General features: G+C 44.5%; 1 protein-coding gene across 1 annotated transcript in view; it reads left to right on the top strand.

Annotated features, from left to right (window-relative positions):
* LOC127611942 (anosmin-1) overlaps positions 1-25,589 on the top strand; it is a 62,490-nt gene that overhangs the window by 9,012 nt on the left and 27,889 nt on the right. The window contains exons 2-4 of the mRNA XM_052082755.1: positions 1,533-1,580; positions 22,712-22,774; positions 23,379-23,601. Of these exons, the coding sequence (XP_051938715.1) occupies positions 1,533-1,580; positions 22,712-22,774; positions 23,379-23,601 (334 nt within the window). The remainder of the gene's footprint in view (positions 1-1,532; positions 1,581-22,711; positions 22,775-23,378; positions 23,602-25,589) is intronic.

Genomic DNA, 25,589 nt, shown 5'->3' with positions numbered 1-25,589 from the left:
GATGGAAGGATTTAGTTGGATGGAATTCATTTCATTGCATTTGAAATAGGCTGGTCCTATGCAAAAGTCCAGTGGAGGGGTGAGACGACTCACCTCATTGCAGCAGTAGGTAGCGTAGGACTCTTCTTCCTACCGATGTTGTGGAACTGCACTATTTTGGGACTGTGGCTTACAAATACAATTTTGGAAACAAAACAAAAAAAAAATAAAGCTTGCGGCGGCAGCCTGAATAGTCTTGCATTTACCCCTGCGTCTTCTTTCACGCCATGATGTTTTTTTTTTCTCAGATAAAACCTGTGAGTTTGCGGGCACACGCTGCAGCGAGAATAAAAAAAGGAGACAAAGTACAAACATGAATTCAAGTATTCACGAGCGTGACCTAAAACCCCTGCTGCTCTCAATCTGCTTTGCACTAATATCAATTCAACGTATGCATCCGCAAATCCTCTTATGGCGCCTGTTTACCATCCGGAGAGGCCAAAACCCCCCCCCCCCCCCCCCCCCGACCCTTTTCATCTCTTTCATGTATTCATCAGCTGACCGCTTCATCTGAAGCCTCTTTCGCACTCGCCACTCTCGGCCGAGAGTGACAACATCATTCCTCACGGTGATAGAAGTCAGGAAATGACCCGCTGCTCTCTCACTCAACGGATATTTACAATGCAGAGCACAACACTGGGAGTGAATGATGGGCCCCCACCGTCGTGGGTGCAAGGTGGCACTTCCATTGCAATTAGGGGGAAATGGTCACTATCTGCAGCCCTCGGAGGCACGCTGACATCAGTTCAATAGCCTCGAGGATGTCTGTTGAGAGATCAAACGGTTCGTAAGAAGAGCTGAGGTCGCCGCGTTGGGCTGAAACTGACCAGAGGCTCGCCCTGTGGGGAACTGGAGGGCTGACCCCACTTTTCTGCTTGAGTTACACACACTTAAAGCGCCCCGTGTGTGCGTGTGTGTGTGTGCGTGATCACAAAAAGCTCTGGTTTAAAGTGAGGCATGGCTTCAATTAGATGTCATAAGTCTGATTTTTCTCTTTTTTGTCGGGGGGGGGGGGGGGGGGAATGTAAAAAAAATCCAAGTCAAAATTTTAAAGAAAACTAATAGCTTCTGAAAAAGTCAATCTTATGAGAATGTATAAATAAAGAAAAACAAATTGTGTGTGTGTGTGTACAAAATGGCTTTTTTAATTTCCTTGGGTAGTCTCTGGGTGCTATTAAAATTTGTGTAATGAACTGAAACCTTTGTGATAAATATGCAAAGATCAGACAAATCAGGGAGGGGGTAAATACTATTTCATACCACTGTATTATCTATCCATTTGTTGATCTACTGACCTAAAAAAAATCATGTGACTGCCTCATGTTCAACATATTTTTCTCAACAGGAAAATAGAATATTTCTTGGCCCCGGGCCCGCTGTTCGGGCATCCGTGCCTTAAAGAATGTGTTAATTGTGACAGCAATATTGTGAGCGCGTTTTAATCTTTTAATAAGTCCATGCGGTGTGATGACAGGTGCTACTTTTCTCCACAGAACAACGGATCCTTGGTGTGGTGCCAGAATCATAAGCAGTGCTCCAAGGTAATGTGGTTACACTCCTGTCATGAATGCGATGCATGCGTGCCTCATTATCTCAGATGGGGGGAGGGGGGGTCTGGGGGATAATACAACATAAAGTGCAGGAGTCACGGCAGGACTAGTTTAGTCACGCCCGCAGGAATCGCTCCCAGACAGTTTCACGCAAAACCAAAAAAATCTTCATCATTCAGACTCGAAATTATTCCTAAGTGTTCATGTTGGGTTTTTCGGATTCTTGTTATTCGGAATGTGGATAAGAATGCGTTGTTCTGCCCAGCCCCTCCACACACACAGACACACACACACACACACACACTCCCCCTGCAGGGCTTGTTTGTGTTTCTTGCCCTCGTCCCTAAGAAGTCTGATATAAAGCTGCTGCTGACAGCTCGCCTGAAAAGATGGCGCTGACAGGCCCGTCTGGATCTGTTGACAGGGCCCTCAGAGATGTTTCGAGCAAGAATACTAAGAACGCCACGCCAGCACAGCGTGGTCCAATTTATGAAACGTGAACAATGCCCACTCCGGCTGTCAGAGCCGCTCGACCAGAATTCAATGCTGTTTGGCCCACGTGGATTTGAAATCAAACACTTTGGCTGAGGAGGGTTTTGTCCTCTTCCTTGGTTGTGCTCCACTAAAAGGGCATCTCTGTACAGATACATGTCAGCTGAGGAGTGGTGAAGATAAAATATATGCGGTAGCACACAGTGAAACAGAATACCCTTCAACATGTTGTTAGATGAATATCGTAGTCAATCATCAGTTTTCTATACCGTTTGCCCTCATTCGGCTGGCAGGAAAGCAGCCAATCACAGTGCATATAAAAACAACTATTTAGACCGGCGGTGCCCAACCCCCGGGCCACGGACCGGTAACGGTCCTTGGGTCATTTGGTACCGGGCCGCACAGAAAGAAAAATAAATTATATATATGTATATTTATTAATAATTAAACTTACTAGGAATCTGAAAGATTTGTCATTTTGAAAATTTACCGGATTCTATGTTACATCTGTCTATAGTATGCCACTCTTGACGCAGGTCAAGGCGCGCTTCTCGGTCACGGGATAGGTTACCGCTAAAATGAAACCCAGGAGCTGAGAAAAAACAAACGTCTTTGGGAAGGGGAAAATGCCTAGCCAGGAGACAGAAGAACGACTTTCAAGAAAGAGAAGGCTACATTTAATAGACGGTATCAGGAGTCCTACTTAAAATACCGATTTATCTCAAGGGGAGACTCCCACACACAAAGCCCACTCTGCATAATATGTGGCAATGGTGAGTCGTATTTTTCATGCACTTTTTTTATTTGCGGTTTATTCTTATTTTCAAGGCACGTTTAAACATTACCACAGCGACCCGAGAGCTTTGCGGCCTGATCGGACGTTCCTCGTGTCATGATTCGTGTTTATTCGAAAATATCATAGTTTTCATGCAGGACACATCATATTATTTTGTTGTATTTATTCGCCACACCTTAAAGGCCGGTCCTGAAAGTACAGTATTGTTTGACATTAAACTGGTCCGTGGAGCAAAAAAGGTCGGGGACCGCTGATTTAGACTGACTGCTGTCCGAGTGGAGTGCCTCATCCGTTTTGCAGAGCAGAACGTGTAGTTGGCTAATGAAGTTTTATCATTCGTGTTGACTTGAATGCATCTCAACACGGCTGACATGGCTCCTCCTTCACCGGACCGGAAGGTGTATGTCAGGCTGGTGATGTAGTATCGGGGGTCATAATATTGAGTTTAAGTACCAACGTACTGTATTGGGTGTCGGCGCATCCCTCGATTCTATTCTTCCATGCTCAAAAAGTGCTACACATTTTATGGAACCAAAACGTGTTTAAGGCGTATTCATTTCATTCAAAATAAACGTTGGTTTTTTCAAAGGAATCACTGCAGTGTGTTTTTTGGGGTTACGAAATTGTAATAAATTCTTGTACAAATAAGCGGAGCGTTTTGCATCGTCACATTATACATGGCATGTGGTAGACCCAAAATCGTAGCGTATAGTGTATGATTTAATTTTCCTTAAACAAATTTCCCTCTAACCCTCAGTGGCGTCCCTCCAAAGCGTACATGCTGAGAAATTCAATAAATGACGCTAATTAAGTGGAAATGCAGGAAAAGGCACAGTGGCAGGCATACTTAGTTGAATATGGCCTCACAGCTGGTGACGGTGTTGATCACACTCAGTGTCTCGGCACAACTTCCTTCACAAAATCCCTGTTGAAAACACGTGAGGATGCAAAAGTAATCATGCGTAATTTTAGATGTATATATATTTTTTAATTTCAGTTTGTTCATTTCAAACGAGAAAATGAAATGCCATTTCTTGCGTCATTATTTTATGCTGGACCAGTGACATGATGAAAACTTTTTTTTTTTGTCTGTTGACCTGGTTTGAACCACAGCTGCACTAGATTCTATAGAAAGGGCTGCTGAGGGGACTTTATTCAAATAAATGAAAATTTAAACCTTGAGACAATTTGGATATGCTCACTGTTTTTGGTAAATTTCCCCAGTGTGGGACAAATAAAGGATATCTTATCTTTTTTCTTTTTCATGCTTTGCTGAGGTATCAGAGCAGGACTCGGTGTCACATCGGCTTCCCCTGTCAAAACGTGTTCCCATAGCTTTGCTAATGTTAAGAACTGATTACACCTCGCTATTTCACGGTTCGTTTATCACGGCTTCAGTGCATCGCAGATTTTTTCAAACATATTAATTTAAAAAAAATTATATATATATATATATATATATATATATATATATAATACAGTACTGTATATGTTGCTCTATGTGACTCCCTGTTGTTTTGCTGACTTTCACAGCTTTTTGCGGACTTAAAAAAATATATATATATATGTGTATATATATATATAATATGTTTACTGTATTTTGTTATTCATAAACTAACCTAACTTATACATGTTTAAATCTATTAGTATACAGCATTAAGTCGTGTTAATTTCAAAATGTACTTCTACGTGCATGTATACCATTACATTTGGCCTTATAAATATTATGTACATGTACCTATATGGAGGGGGGGGGGTCGCTACTTCACGGATTTTCGTTTATTGCGGGTGGTTTTGGTCCCCATTAACCGCGATAAATGAGGGATTACTGTAATAAAAGTAACAAGAATTTTGAAGGCCAGAGGTTGTTTTTTTTAGACTGGTATAATGTTACACATACACCAATTATCTGTTTGCAAATGTATGTATTGTAACTAAAAAGTTGCCGGAAAAATGAACACGTACCGTACAGATCCCTGAAAGATGTACTGAAATCCAAATCCATGGTTATTTCCCATCACTGTGACTCACATATGAGATTTTGAAACAGCGGCGCTGTTGTGCATGTACGCAGAGTACACCCCACGCGCATTACCTAGTGCGGTGTGTCACACCAATAAAATGTCTCATCGGTGTGGAAAATGGTAATTTAGCAAAGAAAAGCATGTTGCCTGACAGCCTCTTTAACAAATAATGGGATTTATTGCTTAAAACCCTACTGTGACCCCTTGAGTGCTTTAAAGTTAACAGCGGAGGCCAACCTCCTCGGCGCTGTGAAGACGCTCGATTCTCTGCTTTCCAGTCCCATCGCCAATATCGACTCTTGGCACTCTTGCATTCCCTCGTCATTCGGGAGTTTTGTTTTTGAAAGGGCTTTTTTTTTTTTGCGAGCTACTAAATCCAACGCGCGGAACGGAGCCCATACTGAAGCAACGGTCCAAATGCTTTTCGCGTCTTTGTGTGTAGCTTGTGACTGCGATTAAAACAACCAAGTGCTCTTCAAATGTCGGTTTAATTGCATCTTGGGCCCATCAGGATGCAAGCCAGGGATTCATTCAAGGCCAGGAGTCAATATTTGTTAGCAAATAGGAGCACACTTGAGGGCCTCGAGTACCCACTGAGGGCCTGCGCGCGAACAATCGTGACAAATGCGGTACAGTGGCTCCCCGTGAATAGCTACGGAGTCGCTGATTAGCCTCTCCTCTTCATGAAGAGCGCCCAGTCAAACAGAGGGGACAAAGGCCGCTGGCTCCCCTGGGGTGGTGGAGGGGACACAAGGCCGGTCCAGTCAGCAGCCACCACAGAGGGGAAGCAAATGTGAGGATGGAGCTGCCTAATAATTCACACAAAGACACAGTGACCTCCCCGCTCCATCTGTCTGCTTTTTGAGGAACTCCGAGCCTCCTCTATGCACGCGGCAACGCAAAGTCATCGCGGTCAACTTCGCATCGTCCGGCGAGTCGCAGGGTTGCCTTTTTTTTATCATGCTAATTTGCTCTCTCTGCACAGCGGAGCGTTGTGGCATTTGGGGTCTTTTATCGTGCTGTCACAGCGCACCACCAAGTCCATTGAGTGAGGAGGACAAAGTTCTTTCTCTCGCCTATTGTGTGTCCTCCCCCCCCCCCTCCCAACTGCTCAGAGACGACCAAAAACTCGGAGGTCTCCAGGGCACCAAGTTGAATATTAGACTCCAACCACCCTTGTTTAATGCCATCTTTTGCAGGGTCACAAAGGGCTACAGCTTATTCGAGTTGACATTGCGAACGGGTTTAGCGGGCGTTGGTCCCCAACTTTTTTCTTCCCAAGGGACCATTTGCTTGCGTGGCTTTTCTCCGGGCACTATGACCTCCTCCCACATTCCGCATGTTAGGCCGATTGAAAACTCTAAATTGTCCATTAGGGTGAATATGACGGTGAATGGTCGATTGTGTGTACTCATTGCAACATTCTCTCAAACTGAGGCATTGCATATCAAATTGAATCATAATCCCATTAAACGGAACCGAATCGAATCGTCCCACTTTAAAATGAGCCATGCTTGGATCTTCTCACAACCCATTTATTGAAAGACGTATCGAATCGTTTTTAATTGGAGATATACAACGCTGATAGCTACCACAACTAGTGGGGGTCATAATATTTTCATGTACATGCAGTCCAAGGTATTCAAAATAGCGTTTTGGATAAGACCAAGGTCAACTCCTGACCTTGAATGCATGTCACAGTGCTTTCAATCACTTTTTTTTTTTGGTTGACATCTTAACGTGAACGTTTTTGAATCGGCAACGGAAAACGCAAAAAGTGTATTCGTACTCCGCGTAGGAGTGTGGGAGAATTTTGTCGTTTCTAAAATGCCTTGTGTAGTCTACTCTATTGCACATATTTGGGTTGGCAATTTGTCACAGAAACTAAATACTCCACGAGGGAAGCCAATTATCGTGAGCGACACGAAAGCAACAACAGCCCGCTTTTGATCAGTCCTTCATCCCCATTGGAACATGTCAACTTTGAGAGCCATTTTCCAAATTTTCAGTTTCCACATGAATGAACCAAAAAAAAAAAAAAAAACAAGCTTCAGCCTGTTTTTAATTTAAAGCAATTGGCCATGGCGGCTGAATGTTGCGCCAAAGTAATGTATATTTTTAAAAGCACACGTCCGATTCAGCTTCCACCTTCTTCCTGAGGAAGTCAGGGTCGTCAAAGCTGTATTTGTCTTATAAAGAATATATTTGACATTTTCAAAACAAAAAAGGCGGCGTGCTGTTCCTTATCCGAGAACGGCTTCTCCGCGAGTTATACTGTTGCCATGAGGAGTATTAAAACATCATTCGCTTTATAACCTTGACTTGAGGGATGATGACTTTACCGTCCGTACCTTGCATTTTATTTACAAAGAGTCCGCCGAGGGAGGAACGCTTAAGAGGAGAACATTGTCTGCTCTCAGTTTTCATGGATAGGTCACATGTTCCACTTTCTACCGAAGCTTCCAACACCAGTTTATAAATAAGAAGCTATCGCGTGCATTTTAAAGCCTGCTATGTTGAATTCTGTCAGATTTAGTGCAAAGTGAGCCAATGTCATTTGTAGAAAACGGACATTTGTTCTTACGATTGAATTATGCGTTTGAATCTGGACACCGACCTTCTTGTGTGGAATTTGCATATTGTCCTCATGCTTGTGAGGGTTTTCTCTGGGAATAATGGCTCACTCCACACTCCCAAAACATCCACCCTCGACCCAAAGAAAACTAAATAAGTAAGTGATTCAAAATAATCACAAGAGATCACTTTTTTTATGCGTGTGTGGCAAAATATGTAGCGTAGTTTGTCCACCATGATTCAAAGCGTGTCTTCGTTTCTATAGAATTTTTGAGCTTAGTAGTGTGCAACTTTTTGTACAATTTCCGGCTAAACTCCCGTGAGAACATCTTTGGAAGGGGGCTTAAAATTGAACAACAGTCTGTGGAATGCTACTGCGTCTCATTCAGAACATGTATCTCAAAGCCCACCATCCTCCCAACCCCCACGTGTTCTCACGCCAAAATAAATAGCATGAACTTCCTCGCTGGGTGTCTTGCGAAGAGCAGAGACTTCAATTATTCTCAACTAGGAGACATAAGTAGCCACTCAGAAAAAAAAAGCGTCCCTGGCAGCTTGGAAAGTGTGCCAGTGCCATTTACGAGACGTTTGTGTGGTCAGCTCGTCTCTGGCGGCCCGGTCGTATATCCCGCGACACATAAAGTGGGTGCTTAAACGGACTTCAAAGGACCTTTTGGCCCAGTCGGGCCAGACGCGGCTCTCGCCTCGCCGTTTTGGCCCACATTACCGGCATCGACACCTCTTAAGTCCGTCTGGACAGGGGAGCCGCTTGACAAAGTGGTGGCCACTCAGGCAACATATTCCTCTGTTTTCATCATGAATCGGTGAATTCTGACGGTGGAATTTGCATTGTACGTTATGGTAGGGTAAATACAAAAAAAGGCCAAAGAATTGCATACAATGAAATTGGAATCGGGCTCTTTCCGGATGTAGATGAACAACCGCTAGTTTTTGACGCTCTGCCAAAGCGAGTGCAGTGTAAACGCACAGCTCGGCTATACGCTGGGAAGACCAATCGCTGGCTGCCTGAACAACACAAATAAGCAGATTAAACTAAAATCAAAACATACGCACATATGCTTGTTTAAATTTTTACTAATTTCAAAAAGTTCCAATCAAAATATTCAGATATTCTCAGTCCAGCCGCATTGGGTTCAGCACCACTTGACAAATGAAAATCGTTATCCATCTTCTGTTGCCAGAAACGCCGCGCACCAAGTGATTCAAGTAAGTCATAAAAAAGTAAAGTGAGTGACGCGGGGATGACGGATTTATGTGACTCGTCAGAGCTTTTAACTGTCTCAAAGGTGGGGAGGAGTAATTGGTTTAATATCCTTATTTTATTGCCACGCGAGTCCCCACATGTTGGTGACATACGTCATTAAATGTGGTCTAGATATGTTACATTAGAGGCATGTCCTTCATTGTAAAGGGAAAATACCGGTGGCGGTTATCATCATTGAAAGCAGCGGGGAAAGGTTTAATATTATTACGTTTAATACGTTTAATATTTGTCCTGTTTGCAGTAATTATTATTGTTTACTTCCATGTTTTCACTTGTGGACTTTTTAATGTGCTTTTTGAGTAAACACAACCATATAGAGTATGTGTCATTTGAAAGTGGAAGTAGCAGGTTAAAAAAAAAAGGGGGGGGGGATACGCATATTTTAAAAAAATGCTTGTGGTGTAAATCTCAAAATCATTTGTTAGTTTAAGGCTGTGTGTGGGTGGGTGGGCATAGGAGTGTAAACTAGGGCTGGTCAGTCCCAGCAGGAAGGAGCTGATCTGGACATGGTTGTTAAGTTTCATTGGCCAAAGGGGGGGTCGCTTCATTGGCTGCTATCTGTGGAGCTCATTATTCACATGGTGGGTGGCAGAAAGTGGAAACCCCCTACGGCAAAAAAAAAAAAAAAAAAAAAAAGCAACGGCGAGGCCACAGGACTGGAGGTGAAAAGGCTGCAGGGACTGCAGTTCAGACTTCTTCACCGGTCAAATCTCAAATCGGACAGTGGACCAAAAACATGCTTGTGTGTTTATAGACCCCACTGAGCTCATCAACCGTTGGCAGACAACCCCATCCCTCATATTTTTCATGTCAAAATGGATTTAATTCCGTTGTGGGATTATTACAATGAAAGCTGCGGTAAAATCCTCTTTTGGACCCATCTCCCAGACAATCTGCTGTCATCCGAGTGTTTAGTCGTCTTCCGAGGATGAATATCGACACACACACACACACAACGCTCATCTTCCTGGTCCATGTTCCCGTTTACGAGACAAGGATTCCGCTTCTATTACCAAAAAAAAATGATGGTGGTGCTTGGTTTCTTAATATTTTGCTACCGAAGTGGCATTGCGGCGGTCACGTTTGCCTTAGGGGAGATTAGATCGCAAGGATCTTAAAAGCTGATGTGCTTATGACAGATACAAGCTCATCAATTTATCCCAGCTGTTGCACCCCCGAGCCTGGTGTGTGCATATGAGATGCTTTCAGGATCATAGAAAACCACAATGTGTGTGAGACTGTGTGTCAAAGACTCAGTCATCGACAGCCGCCTTGACCCTTGACCCTTCACCTTTGCAGCATAGTGATGTATGTTTTTCACTGCTTTGATTTAAGCCCCCGCTCTCATTTAGACCAGGACATTAAAGCATGGTACACATATCATTTTTCTTGAAATGTGACAGACCCTACACAAAGCAACACTCCAGATGACCAACGCAGCACCCCAACGCCGATATCGCCATAGACGATCGCGAGTCGCCCCCAACAAGATGGCTGTTGTAGTACCAGAATTGATCTGCGAGATGCTGCATGGTGCCACAGGGTCCCCGGTCTGCTGGAAAATACGAGCAATAGGGCATCCGGCAAGTCGTTTATCTCCGTGTCGCCACACCGTGGCTTCAATGGTCCATTAAAATACATCCGAAGCGAAAAAAAAGTGGCCAGTGGACGGCAGCCCAAGATAAGAAACGAAGTAAGTTAATTTGCTGAGAAACTCATCTATTCGTCGTCTTTATGTACACTCTGAAACACCCTAACATTCCGCAAGAGTCCACCAAAGCGATGTCTAAATAGGAAAGGCGATATACAGTAGCTCAGTAATTGGTGTCAAGGAAGTATGTTGGAGCCTTACATCTTGGAAGACAAACTTTGTATGTCTGGGAGGAACCCAAACTTGGCCTGGGTTGTCTTGGCCACATGTGCATACACATGCCGATGTGCAGTATATATCTTTTTCCAAATGATCTGTAAATCATTTCTTCTCAAAGGTCATGTTTCAAATTAAATCAAACTGTTTAGGAGATCATTCTTTGTGCTATGCTTGCAGTTTGAACTTTGAAGATTGGCAAAACATTTTCAAGGGAGGCTTCAGTTATTTTTTTTCGTTGTTGTTCGTTATGTGTGACAGAAATGCTCAAATTAGGCCCCATTATCTGCGCTTCAGATGCAACCTTCTCAACTTTTTGAGCAAGAGGAATGCATTGAACCGCTCTGACAATGATCCTGACAATCTGAGCTGCCACTTCTGCCAGGAGCCCATCTCGGGAGGACAAGCAGGATTAGTGGTTTCGAAGTGTTTCTGCGACGTGAATAAACAAATGGAGATAGTGATGGAATGTGTCTGCAGCGTGGGATTAGACGACCCCCCCCCCCCACCACCCTTCCATCCTGCCCTACTTCCAATAGCGTTGCATGTCTTCTTTACATGCTGTTGCCCAGACCGAAAGCCTCGGGCCTCCTTTCGTTTCAAATGATGGAGGACTGGGTGACAGTTTGTCTGTTTTGACTTTTCCCATCAGGGGACGCCACGGCGGGTTGTGTTTCTAACCAGCATGATTTGTACGTCTCTGTTTTTATGCGTGACACCACATTCCAATTTATCTGGACTTCCAATTGTACTGAAGATCTCCGGGGAAATGAAGCATTTTGCCAGGAAACGTTCCCACGCTATAAAGTTTTATATAAAATATTTCCATCCATCCATTTGCTATACCGCTTATGCTGTTCAGGGTCACAGGGAGCTGGCACCTCTCCCAGCTGACTTGGTGTTAAAGGGCAGACAACACTCTAGAGAGGTCGCCAGTAAATCACAGGTCCCTGTATACCTCCATGGAAAAAAACATTAGAGCACCTTGTTTTTGTACAATGTGACTAACGGAAACAAAAGATGCCCAAAAACTCTTGTTTTGGGCAATACAATACCATAGCGTTGGATGTAACAATTTAGGTCATTTTGGTCAGATCTTAAAAATTAAACTCTGAGCTAGATGCATGTATTGTATTGTATTGTAGGTGGCCCGATGCTCTAGTGGTTAGAGCGTCGACCTCACAGTGCAGAGGTACCGGGTTCAATCCCAGCTCTGGCCTCCCTCTGTGGAGTTTGCATGTTCTCCCCGTGTCTGCGTGGGTTTTCTCCGGGCACTCCGGTTTCCTCACACATTCCAAAGACATGCATGGCAGGCTGATTGAACACTCTAAGTTGTCCCTAGCTGTGAGTGTGAGCGCGCATGGTTGTTCGTCTCTGTGTGTCCTGCGATTGGCTGGCAACCGATTCAGGGTGTCTCCCGCCGACTCCCTGAAGACAGCTGAGGTAGACTCCAGCACCCCCCCCCCCCCCCCCGCGACCCTAAAGCGGATTGCAAAATGAATGTATGGATAATCTAAGTTTAATGTCTGATTGTGAGGGGAAAAAAATAATTCAACATGGGAAAATTTAGTCTTGATGTTCTGAACTCTTGTCCCTTCGCCATAGGCACGCAAAAAAAATTTGGGCTACAACTTTTTTACTTCCTATAGCAGCTATAGTATAGCTGCTTTCATGGTGGACTTCTTGAGACCGGAAATGAGTGGAGAGTGACTAAACAGTGCCTCTTCTGGTTGCAGCCAAATACTGCACCCCATTGTGCCTCACACAATCAAGCACAATGCTTCGCGATCAATTTAACCGATTATTGTACCCATCCCTATCTCGAAAAACCGAACTGGTGTGTGAATGCAATCCCATCATGATTGCAGTAGAACAGATCCTGGTTCTGTCATCCAGCACCAATGACCTCGAATCAAACAAACTCTCTTCTGCGTGAATGGCCGCTTCACATCCACGCCAAATTCTTGTCAAAAGTCTTGCGATAAGAATGGAAGCTGCTCTACTTTTCCTCCCGTGCTCGGTTCCGCCTGGCGTAATAGCTGTTATGCGCATTCGGTCTATCTTGTTTGGCATCTGCTCAATCCTCAGTGGCTGCCATGACAGTGATGCATTTATTTGGTCCTCCGTGTGGATGGAGCCAGTTCATTATCTACGCTTTTGACAGTTGCAATAAATGGCTCCGAGCTTGTAGGAAGTGCTCCACGTGATCGTTTTCATCTCTCGCTCCCATGCATCTATCATCGCAATCTTTTCGAGAGCGTAAATCAAGCGTCTTGGGAAGATCTGACACGGTGATCCCCACGAGCAGCGCAGAACAGGCTTTGGCGTTCTCATGCCAAAGACCCAGTGGCCTCCTTATCAGCCATCTGACCTCACGGGATGGATCCGTCCTGTTGAGTCTAATTGTCATGAAATGTAAACTGAGCTTGGAGCGAGGCGATAAGCCGGCCTCTTGTTACGGCCGCTGGACGTTGGCTCTTGTCGCCCAACTGACGATAACAACATGAGATGGCAGTAAGAGGAGTCGACCAGGAGGTGTGCGGGTGAAACTTAAGAGCGGTGAAGTATTAAGTGGCGGACAAAGCGGAACTGGGGCCGAGCTGTGTGGGCTCTCTTGCTCATAAATAAGGCAGCCACCTCTGATTGTAGGCCGAATGTATAATTCATGGGCTGCCCCTCCTCTTCTTTTCTTCCGCACTTGTCTCAGCCTCTTTGTTGTCTGTGCCCTGGCATTTCAATTGAAAATGAAAGAAGCGACGAACGAGCCCTCGCAAACTCTTTGTCGTTTTGGAAGGCAAATTCTCAAAATGCCGATCATATTTTGATGCCATGCTCGCCTAGATTTGAGAGAGAAGGAAATTTAGCGTTGCCAATTTGTTTACGTTAACTGCTTACGATCGGGGCTCATTTCGGCAACTTTGCCAGTCGGAGTTTATCAAAGTACAAACTTTAAAAGTGAACCAATTGGCTGCTTCAATAATAGATGAAATGGATGACTAAATGTTCAGTTCTGGGCATGAATCCTTGAGACTTTGAAAGTGATTTTTTTTTTCAAGATATTTCTTAATTTATCTTCTTATTAATTTCCTTTAATTTTCTGAAACTTCCCAAATCCTCGAAACTCTGATGTTATGCTTGACCAACATTAGACTGCCCAGGGAACAAAAATGTATCACAGTGTGTTTTGGCTGCTGCAAACCAACCTGGCTGTCTTCCTGTTCAGTTTTAGGTTTGTATCCGAGAAACTTTCATCCATCGTGTTATAATGTTCACCCAAAACTTGTGTTAGGGTCTATTTTATTGAACCCCCCATGAAATTATCATCAAACTTGGACGTCATGCTCCACCCACATTAGTACAGAAAATAAAAGTAATAAAAGCTATGCTAATAAGATTGTTTTTTGGGGGGCGGGGGTCTTGTTCTTCAAAGTCAAGTCAAGGCAACAGTATTTATAGAGCACTTTCAAACAGCCATCGCTGCATACAATGTGCTGTACATGGAGCGATTTAACATACACAATAAACAGTAAGACAAATCGGTAATAAAGGCGGTAGAAAGCACCAAACGGTAAAATCAAGAACAAATCTAAGTCATGCTGTGTCGAACGCATACACCAGGATTTACACGCTTCCAAATATTGATGAGTTTTTTAGCATGTTGAGGCTCCCCGAAAGGTGATTCATTCAGGAGAAGAATGACAACAAACACATTCCAGTGCCGCGGGCGCAATTAAAGTCACACTCCAAATCGTATCTACGGCAACACTGGTAAACACCACCCAGCAAAACACGACCTTTTGAAGAGCTAGACATTTTTGAGCAAGCGACCGTGTTTTGGAAACATTGCAAAAATTATAACACCGGCAAAGTTTACTGCAAACATTCCCCGAATCACCAAGTAATTCCCTCGGCAATTTGGAGCAACTGCCATTAATCATCAAGAGGAAATTGGAAGCGGCCTCTGTGTGAATTCATTTACTAAACCTTGTTATTGACATCTTGTGTTGCTTCTGAGCAATAAAGAACGCTTCATTTTAGATTTCGGCGGGACCTTCAGGATATTGCTACATGATTGGGATCTGGATTTATTTCCATATGATCTGGACATCTGAACCTGAACATTTTAGTCTTTAATAACGTAGCTATATTGGGCAAAACGCATCTGTCTGAAGGTTCTTCTCTTTGCAGATAACAACCACAATTTGGTGCTATTCAGTTTACGACAGGATTATGCTCCACATGAGCATATAAGTATCGATATTGAATGGAAAGCTGGCGGCGGCCTGGTGGTCCAGTGGTTAGCACGTTGTATTCACAGTGCAGAGGTCGTGGGTTTGATCTCGGCTCCGGCCCTCCTGTGTGGAATCTGCATGCTCTCCCCGGGCCTGTGTGGGTTTTCTCCGGGTACTCCGGTTTCCTCCCACATTCCAAAAACATGCATGGAAGGCTGATTGAACGCTCTAAATTGTCCTCAGGTGTAAGTGTGAGCATGAATGGTCGTTCGTCTCAATATACAACCTGCAATTGGTTGGCAAACAGTTCAGGGTGTCCCCAGTCTACTGCCTGAAGTCAGCTTGGATAGGCTCCAGCATGCCCTGCGACCATTGAGCATAAAGCGGATCGGATAGGAGGCAATTTTTTTTTTTTCGATACAGCCTTGTATTGGATGTTGAGTGTACCTAATGAAGTGTCCACAGCTGGAAAGCTCATTTTCCTTTCGAAACAAGTAAGCCTTTTGCATATCACGTTGCAAAGTAACATCTGAAGCATGTTAATCATTTTTAGCCTACGTGATCTTTAACGCTGGCTGTGCACGCACACGCGCGCACACCTGTGCCGACCGAAAAAGCCCTGCTATCTCGTGGACTTTGATCATCACGTAAAGCGGAGGAAATGGTGTCTCGACGTTATAGCACGGCTATTTCGCCTCGCTGATTTACTCGTTCTCCTATAACACTCCTTTGAAACTTTACGGCACTCCAGAGAGACAGCACGGGAACACCTCCGTTTGCATGCTGTTTCTTTCGCGCTCCGCTCACTCACGTCTTGAAGCACACTTGCCGCTCGATACCTTTCGATCGGGTTCGCCCAGAGCGAGCTTTTGGTGCAGCAAAAAACAAGAGTCTTGACGTTTCAGTTGGAAATGGAGAGTGACTCTTGTAAAAGGCGGCTTGAAGTGCGCCGTGCGGCCTGTCGAGTGTGAAAGAGAAACAGCAAAACCACCGAGTGTGGCTTCTCTCAGTGAGAAATGGAACAAGTGACTGGCAGGCTGAGACTGCAGCTGTACTGCTGAAACACAACTAATTCCCTCTCTAATTCACTTTAACATTCGTTCACTCTTGGCATGATTATTTCGCTTGTATTGTTAGAACAAGGCAAACGTTTATTTAGGGGGAGAAAAGTGCTAACAAAGGCAAAATACTGCATAACCGCCGCATAATTGGATGTACTCGCGACTGTTGCCAAAATGGTAACACGATGCTGCAAAACATGTCATCGGTCGTGAAGGTTTTCCATTGACTGTGAACAACTTTTTTCAGTGAGTGACACCAGAACATGTGTGTAACATATCCTTTGCGAGTGTGACTTGTCATAGGGTCAAAAAAAAATTTAAAAAGGTACTGCAGCTGGCGAGGGAAAAGACCTTGGCTGTGGCTCTGAAAGATATATCACATGATCGAAATCGTGCCCGCAAAAGCAACACAAGCCTGCGGTTGTCAAATGTATCGTTTTCTGGAGAGACGCTTGGAAACATTAATTTTCTCGACACGAGCTTAATGCAGATGGAAGGATGAAACTGGGGAAGAAAGATGAGTTTCAAAACTGGATTAGAGCGGACGTGGCCTGAGAGGGTGATTGAATGGTCGGGGCGGGGGGGAGGGAGGGGGGGAAAAAAGGGATGTAGCGTCTCAGTGACAGCCAAATAAAAAAAAAGAAATACAGTGAGGAGCGAGGAAAAAACGTGTCTGCAGGCCACCGACTCCTGGATGGGTCAGTCGATGGGAGGAATAAGTGGAGGTGGGCAGCAAGGAGTATGAAAAGTGCGAGGGCAGTGGAAAATAGACCCTAACTCCGTCTGAATCAAGGTGAGATTTGCAATTTTTGTGATCAACACGGAGGGACGCTACACTATCCGAGGGGGGGGGGGCGTGACCTTGGCAAAGACACCTTGGAAATGTCAGCTGATCTTACCGAACCATGAAGAGTTCAGTGGGCGTTGAGTTCCATGCCCTTGATGCCAAATACTGATTCAAAGCAGAGGTGCTGTGGATTCAGTCTCAATCGGTCTTTTTGGGGCCAAAATGTGATACTTTATATACTGTACCTCTTCATGAATTCAATGGCCTTTTATTTTATGAAGCACCATATTAAAAAAAAAAAGTTGAGTTGACAGTGCATCCCATCATAAAGTGCCATTAAAACAGGAAATGAAGTCCCACTCGAGTTGGCGGTGGGTGAGATCAATAATGGGATTTGTTAAACTGCAATATAAACCACACCCCGAATGGCACTCAAAAATTGTAGTAATGCAGTGGACAGTGAAACATCGAGGTGCTGCTCCTTTGTAGGGAGTGTGCATTACATTGTGACTGCCAGAAACAGTAAGCTTTTTAAAAAAAAATTTTTTTTGGGTTAACCAGCTTCATCTGCTGTGTGTCATTGTCCAACTTGGCCCCAATGCAAGCAGACTGCAATTGCAGCTATTCTGGGAAATTATGAGGAAAAAAAAATCTCACACTCTTCTGTTGCACCTCATCCTGGATCTTCGCAAACATGCTGCTCGACAGTATGTGATGTAGTAGTGATGTTTTTTGGGGGTTTTTGCTTTAGTTACGGTGAAGTAGTATGTGGCTAATTTTTGCTCATCTTGTTTAAAACCCTGTGCTGCAGTCGATGTAAATAACGCAACATACAATTTTGACAAAAATCTTAAAAGTATTACCTCAAGTTATTCCTGAATATTTTTTACTTTCAACCACTCAAACTGTTCAGTGCCATCAGCGCTATACATACACATATAGTTCTTATTTTTTTCTTTGTATTTTTGCCCTCTATGGACAAGAAAAGCGGGACTGTGCTATGACCAAAACATGTACTGTATATATGTACGTACAGTATATATACAGGTATATATAAAACATGAATTGGAATATTTCATACCACACAACTTTTATGCTTTGTCTTTGATTTAAAGATGACAATATGCAAAAATCTACAAAAATTGTAGAAATTGTAACACAAGGGGATAGTCGCTGGAAACCGGTGTCAAACTCAAGGCCCAGGGGCCAGGTCCGGTCCGCGACATCATTTTCCACGGCCCGCGATGGCAAGTCATGTGCATCGACTTAATGTTTCTTGCAAAGTGTCTTCACTTTTCACAACACTAAGATGTGTGATATTACAGACATTTTTTTGTTGAGTACCATATATGTGAAAAGGCGATCATGCGTTTATACGGTTTCACAGTCATAATGGCCTTCTGTCGGAAACCATAACTACGAAAAATGAGTGTGACAACCCTGTTTTATAAAGTCTCGCCTCTGGTCTAGTTTTAAACCACTGTAAGTCACAAAATATTGCTTCTGTCTATCTTTACTTCAGTGCCTTGCTCTTGCCTGGAGCCATCTAGACTGTTTAAGATCAACACTTGAATGTACTATTGAGTCTGAATTCTTGTCTGTGTGACTAACGTGTGAGTTCCTCGCGCAACAATTAGCGCACACCACTTGTTTTCCTCCTCCACAGTCTCCTTTCAGTCTGCCTTGACAAAGTGAGGATGGGCTGCGGCATCGGTGACCATTCAGTCTCACTCTCTCATCAACACCCCCGCTGCCCTCTCAACCACCACCACCACAACATTTTATTACAGCGTGAAATGAGGATTGAAAGACGGCTATGGAAATTCCTACTTAACCATGCAGAGTGTGTCACTGGTGGGGAGAGGCCGATAAGAGGACAAAGGGGAAATCAGCCATGCAACAACACACATGCTTTTGTCAAGGCTTTTAACTGCTGAAGTGCACAGAAACAACCCCCAGCGCCTGATTACTTCGCAGACGCAGTGTTTCGTTCTTATTTATTTATTTTTAGGGGCCAAATTTGTTCACACATAATCTCGTTGGATAATGAAATGCATTCCTCGGGGGGTATTTGAGGAGCGGGTGATTTGCTTGAGGTGGCCACCCAATTCCACGGCATCCACCAGTGATTCACAACCACATTAGTGTGCCATGGGAGGTCACCCGGTGCATCGTGGGAAATTAACCCTGAAATGTCTAGTGTGATTCTCCGTTGTTTCATTTCCCAACATTTAGGCGCACAAGTCTTTCATGAGTTTTGTCACAGTCTGTGCGGTTGAAGTATAAAGTTGACTTAATCTTGTTAGTACAGTAAACGCAGATCAATCAATTGCCCGCCTCTTAACATAAAAAAAAAGGTGTGAGCGCAAATGCTTTTAAAGGGTGTGCAGAGCTTGGGGCAACTAATGTCATGGCACTTTCCCGAACTTGTTGTCGCTGTTGCCATGGATTAGACTTCACATCACACTGTGTAAATAGCGATCAGGCACTTGATTGATGACAGCACCTTTTGTAACCAAACGCAGCCTTTTGTATTATGCTTTGGCGGGACATCTATCGTCGAGATGCGATCCTCCCCTCCTGAAATGTCGGCCTTTTGCGGGGTGCATGGGCGAGATGTGACGGGTGCGGGGTGGGGTTATGGCTGACAGATGTGGCAGGTATAAGCGCACCTGCGGGGTGAGCCGATGTCTCTCTTATGTTAAACGTTTAGCCGCCTCGTGAATCGAAAATGTACAATTGTTGTACATTTAATTCATTTACATTGACGTAGGCATTCAAAATTGACCTTGGATAATGGGCTGTGCTTATTTGGGTCGCAGGTGAGATGGAGTCTTTCCCGCAAGTGGCAGTGTACGCTCGTGGATAGGTCACCAGCAAATCTCAAGCCACGTTTCAACAACAACAACAAAAATAAAAATAACATTCACACATAGGAACAATTGAGAGCCTTCAATGACTGCAACCTCTGGATTTTCAAAGTTGGAGTCTTTCAAGAAAACCCACAAAATGTACAGGAAGGCCAGAGACCAAGTTCAAACCCAAACTTTTTATGTGAACTACATTATAAATTAATAATATTAAATCTGAATGAAAATTTAACTCATTCACTCCCAAAGACGTTTTTAAACGTCTTTGGGAGTGAAGGGAGGGAGTGAACTTTTCAGACTTGGTCCAGAATTGGCTGGTACTGAATGAGTTAATAGTGTCTCATGTAGGACGTATGGGAAGGTGTTCCGTTTTGTGCTGAACACGATTATTTGGCATTGGTTGATGTCTGCAATCTAATCAGGATAAACCCATACAATTTTACTCCAATAAAGTTGAAGATTCAATTATTTGTCATCAATTCAACCCTTTTGTCACCCTTCATCACATTTCCTTACCAAACGGCATACCGAATTGGCCTGAATGACGGTGTACAGTGTGGTGCCGAGTCTAATTAGGCTTGTTCATCTTCAGTGGAGTTCTATTATATGTTCTTTCATTGGAACCCTTTTGCACCGAGGATTGAAAGGAGACATTAGGAAAAAAAGGCTTCTGTTGCAATATCCGGCGCTAATTCATGCCGCTTGGCACGCAAGCATGTCGCGGTAATGATGAATCTATTTTCACTTGTATGGATGTGATTGTGAGACTCCAGAAGGAGATTCATCCCAAAGAAAAAAGGCAAAAGGAATGCATTGAGCCTGGCGCACACAAGACCTTTCAATGAGTAAAATGAGCCTGATCCTTGGGCTTACTTGCGTGTGTTTAGTGATTTGTTGGAGGGATTTGCTGGGCTTTAGCATGTGGACGCCTTACCAGCAGATTGTCCTTTAGATGCAGCCATCGCTGACTCCCTTCCGATCCCCGAGGACGTGGATTTGGTGTTATTAGCTCATCGTTTATCATCGATAGTAGATGATACGGCAGCCAAGGCACCCTTGGGTGGAGAGGAATTCTTGGAGGCAGCAGCTAAAGTCATGTTGAAATATTTGCGGCAAGAGAGCAGTTGACTCTGGAGCTCCCACAAGGTCGTAACTCCCCTTGTCATTGGTCCTTTTGAGTCACACAGTACGAATGACATCATTTTAAAGGACCGTATACCAATCTTATCACGAGGCCGCTGATCGAAAACAATAAAAAAAAATCCCTGAAAAAGCATCTGTGAAACACCCACCACCTGGCCCACAGAGAAGATGGTGTCGAGTTGAACCGAGAGCTGACAGGCGTGGGCTCGCACCACGTTCCTCCACAAGCCAGATTTATGTTTCATCATACGCCCACGCTGCGCAACTCCACGAAAAGCAAATAAACTTTTCACTGGGAATGGCAGAATAAACAACAGAGACGCCTACTGACCGAATTAAAGGCTCGTAAATATGAGCTGCGACCACCTCGGGATGAAATTTGAAATCTCAATGTGGAGGTGCTCTCGTTCAAGCGGAATCCCAGAAAGTTTGAAATCAGCGCTGAATGAGACCATGTTCAGTGTTACAAGTATTATATTCATCTTGTGATTGCAAGTAGTCGCCGTCAAATAGATTTTGGGCCTGTTCCGTTATCCCACACTGCTCTACACCTGACAGTTCTCCTGGATGCTTTTAAAACGTGATAGTTTGCCATCAAAGTTCCTTTTCAACGCTCTACTAGTCACAACAGATCCCCCTCAAACTTCTAGGGATGAATAATCTCTTTTGAAATGGCGCAAAGTGTTCAAGGTCCAGATATTTTTTTTTTTTCAGCTTGAGTGGCATTGCTAGGAATGTGGTCTATTGCCCGTGCTTTGTCACAACAACAGTCGTATAGATTTGAAAGGACTTCCAGCTTTCATACGGCACAGAGGAATCCCGATAATTAGTTGGCCTTGGCAGCCAGTGTCTGTTGTAATAACATTTTTGTCGTCATGGCAGTCGCTTTCAGTGCCACAGGGTGGTATGGGGGGGGGGGGGGCGTGTTAAGCTTCACACTTTCGGGCATTGCAGACTACGCTTTCACAATCATGTCACCGATGTGATCCTATGCCCAAAGATGGAAAATCGTTGTTCTGACTTCACCTCCCCCCCCCAAAAAAAGTCGGAAAAAAAGGTTTTTCTTTAACAAAGCATGCATGTTTCCACCCTATGCAAAACGATCGGGGTGTCACGCATCAAGAATGTGTGCAGCTATGTCCCAGTGTCACATTGCTAAGATGCTAAGATGAGGCATGTGCACACTGAGTGGCTTTGGCTGCGGTCGCTGCGGTTTTGGGCCGCGCTGGTTGCTTCGCAGATGCAGTCTGGCATTACTTTGTGTGATTTCACAGCAGCCTCAGCACAAGAGACCCTGAAACCATCCCCTCCCCTTCTCCCCGCCATCTATCTCGGTCACGAATGAACACCCTCCCTTAAGGCTGCATCTTTCAGTTTCTATTGGGTACAATCACTCTTACTGAATTTGAGTCATTGGCAGTGAGCTGATGTATTAAATGCTTTTCAGGCAAATTCTCCATTATCAGCCCATCATGTTCGTCAAAATGGCTTGGTGCCACACCGATTTGATTCTGCACCTGTGCCAAATGTTTAGTCAATGCGTTCCGTGTGGGAATCCCAAGAACTTGAAGGCAAAGCGTGTTGTTTATGAAGCGGCTGGTAAAAGGGGAGGAGTTTGCTACTGGTGCCAGATGGACAAAATCAGGCCTGGACATGAAAATGAGGAGCAGGTGAAGAGTATGAAGCTCAGACAGTTTGCGGTTTGGGTAGCGGGGGTCTCGTGCTGTTAAGGCATGAAGGAGGAATCTGTCAGAGGCTACATCAACAAGAATCCAAACAGCACTAGATTACAAGAGACAGGGCGTGTCTTTCTGCGCATAATAGACCTACCGTGGCAGTGTTTGCTTTATGAGAGAGATGATTTATGTCTCTTCAAGGTATGCGGGGAATCCGTAGCAAAAAGGAGGCGTGTGTGGCCTTTGGGAATCAAACATCTTTGATGTCGCTGACACCTGTTCTCTCACTTCTTTATTTGATTTTATTTTTTACAGTGCCTGGAGCCCTGCAAGGAATCCTGGGACCTGAAGGAAAACCAGTGCCAGGATCTATGCGAGGTATGTCGTTACATGTACACAGTAGTTGTGCTGCCTGATTGAGCACATTTAAAAGCAGAGTAAGGAATTGCCTGAGGTCGAGCTGTTACATTTAATCTAATAACTCGCATAATTGTATTACAAAATAAATCGGTCAAATCTCTGCCTCCAAACTTCGCAGGAATCAATTTTCCACGCTGACTAATGTTACAGCAGTCACACGCACAACTCGGGGTAAGAAATAAACTGGCATGATGCAGGGATGCGAAATCCAGGTCCAGAAAGTAGAAACCATGCCAAAGTTGCATTCGCCACCAGCGCTTCGACTCCAACTTTTTTTCGAACACACCCGGTCTGAACCTACTACAGTAGGACTAAATGTATCAAATAAACACAAATACAATAAACCATTTTTTATAAAAAGAATCCCATTCATTAATATTTCACCAGATGGCATGAAAAATAAGGTAATGAATAAAAATGGCTTTGAAGTCATTTTCATTTTTTTTTTAAACTTTTCACTGTTTTGCGTGAATGGCTGAATGAAAGTTGTTTCCTCATCACTCCATAGAGATTTAATGCAAACATGGGGATCCCTGACTTGTTTTTTCCTCCTCCTCCACAGCCACTCTTTCCCAAGAAGCACTACGAGTGCCTCACCAGTTGCGAGTTTCTAAAGTCCATTGAGGGCGTGAAGCAGGGCGACTGTCCTGCCCCAGAGAAGGCCAGCGGCTTTGCAGCGGCCTGCGTGGAAAGCTGCGAGGAGGATGGAGAGTGCTCGACCGTCAAGAAATGCTGCTCCAATGGCTGTGGCCATACCTGTCAACTCCCCAAGAACCTGTACAAAGGTAAATGAAAGAAACGGAAAAAAAAAGCTTTTACGGGGCTTGGAAATTCATATCTTGTGAGGTCGGTATTTGAGAAAAGGTGGTCGTCGCACATCCGCTCTCAGCACATTGCTGTTGTCGGTCGCTCAAGGCCAAAACTGAGGGCAGCAGACAATACGGTCGCATCGATTTTCAAATGGGCTGCTTTTAATCACACTTTGGCAACAGTACACACGCAGTCACTGTACTCAGTAATGACCGGCAGGTGCACGCACTATGGCATGCCAGAGCATGGACGCAGATGGTGGAAACATCCTGAGAAAGAGAGAGAGAGAGAGACTCCAATGATGGCTGTCATGCCCCAAAAGGTGAACAGAATGTTCATGTGGAAAGATGAAAAGAGCGCTAACCTTGGAACATTCCATTGACCCGCTCAATGAAAACCATCCAGTGTGTTTTGGAGACCTTCACGCACGGGCCCGCCTATGTCGTCATTGAAGGGAGCGCGTGACAACTCGCCGTCGCCGCCGCGTTTACTCCAAATTACGCCGACATTACATTCCGGCGTTCCATTGAAATTGTTTTTGTGGCCTCTCTGTGTCAAAGGTCTAATTAGTCGCTCATGGTTTAAAGGGTATAATTGTTTCTATGTGTGTACAAGCGGCTCATGTGTATGCGTGTGCAGTCATTACCATGATGATCCGTGATACTGGAAGCTATTAGCAAACACAAGCAGAGTGAAATGGAGCATTTCCCCCTGTGAGATCACCCTCAGATGTGTCCAGGTGTGCCTGAGCATTCCGGGACCCCCAACGGGCTTGTGATAGGCAGCAAAGCCCATGTTTGTATCGAATAGCATGTCATAATATTTTCCATCCAACCATCCATCCATGCCGCTTTATCCTCACGAGAGTCGCGGGGGGTGATGGAGCCTATCCCGGCTGTCTTCGTGCAGTAGGCGGGGGACACCCTGAACCGGTTGCCAGCAGATCGCAGGGCACACAGAGACAAACAACCATCCACGCTCACACCTAGGGACAATTTAGAGTGTTCAATCAGCCTGCCATGCATGTTTTTGCATTGTGGGAGGAAACCGGTGTACCCGGAGAAAATCCACGCAGGGCCAGGGAGAACATGCAAACTCCACACAGGGGGGCCGTAGCCTGGATCGAACCCACAACCTCTGTACTGTGAGGTTGACGTGCTAACCACTGGGCTGCCGGGCCGCCTCCATCATAATATTTTGCCAATGATAATGTAAGTGTGCAATAATCGATGTACTGTATTGGAACAAAACACCTCAAAGATAATTCACAATGTATGTTAGTCTGGGCGACTGACTGGCGACCACTTCAAGGTGTCATCCACCTTTCGCCCAAAGTGTGCTGAGAAGGGTCCAGCACCCCCACCCCCCCAACCCTGTTCAGGATACACGGTGTTGAAATTGGATGGCTGGATATTAGTCTGGCTTGTTCGAAATGGCTCAGTGTAAAGCAGGGGTGTCAAACTCATTTTTGCCGCGGGCCACTTTTGAGTTACGCCACATAAAATGATGTGGTGGGCCGAATCTGGCCCCTGGGCCCTGAGTTTGTCACATGTGGTGTAAAGCTTGTTGTAACATAACCTAAACGTGCCACTGGTAAAATGAACTGGAAAAATTACAGCAAATATTTCCTAGTCTGTTGACCTGGATATCACATTTAACCAAACCAGATGTTTTTTTATCCATCGTTCTGTGCATCACAACAGCTCATCCTGCAGTATTTAGTCACAACCACAACCCTCATCTATATTCAGAGGTTTTATTTGGCCACGCTCAGTTGCTTTCCCTGATTAATGACTTCATGGCGCAATTCTACATTCCCAAAACATGCACAGTTGGTTAATTGAAGACTGTAATGAATGATAAATGCTTATTTTCCGATATGTTCCCTTCAGTTAGCTGGCGACCAGTCCAGGGTATACTTCAGGTCGTAGAAAAGCCATACAGAATATGGATAGCCGGACCA

This window comes from Hippocampus zosterae, chromosome 12 (genome assembly GCF_025434085.1).
Source record: "Hippocampus zosterae strain Florida chromosome 12, ASM2543408v3, whole genome shotgun sequence".
Classification (NCBI taxonomy): Eukaryota; Metazoa; Chordata; class Actinopteri; order Syngnathiformes; family Syngnathidae; genus Hippocampus; species Hippocampus zosterae.
The sequence above is the reverse complement of the archived record's forward strand: the minus strand, read 5'-3'. Positions and strand labels throughout refer to the sequence as shown.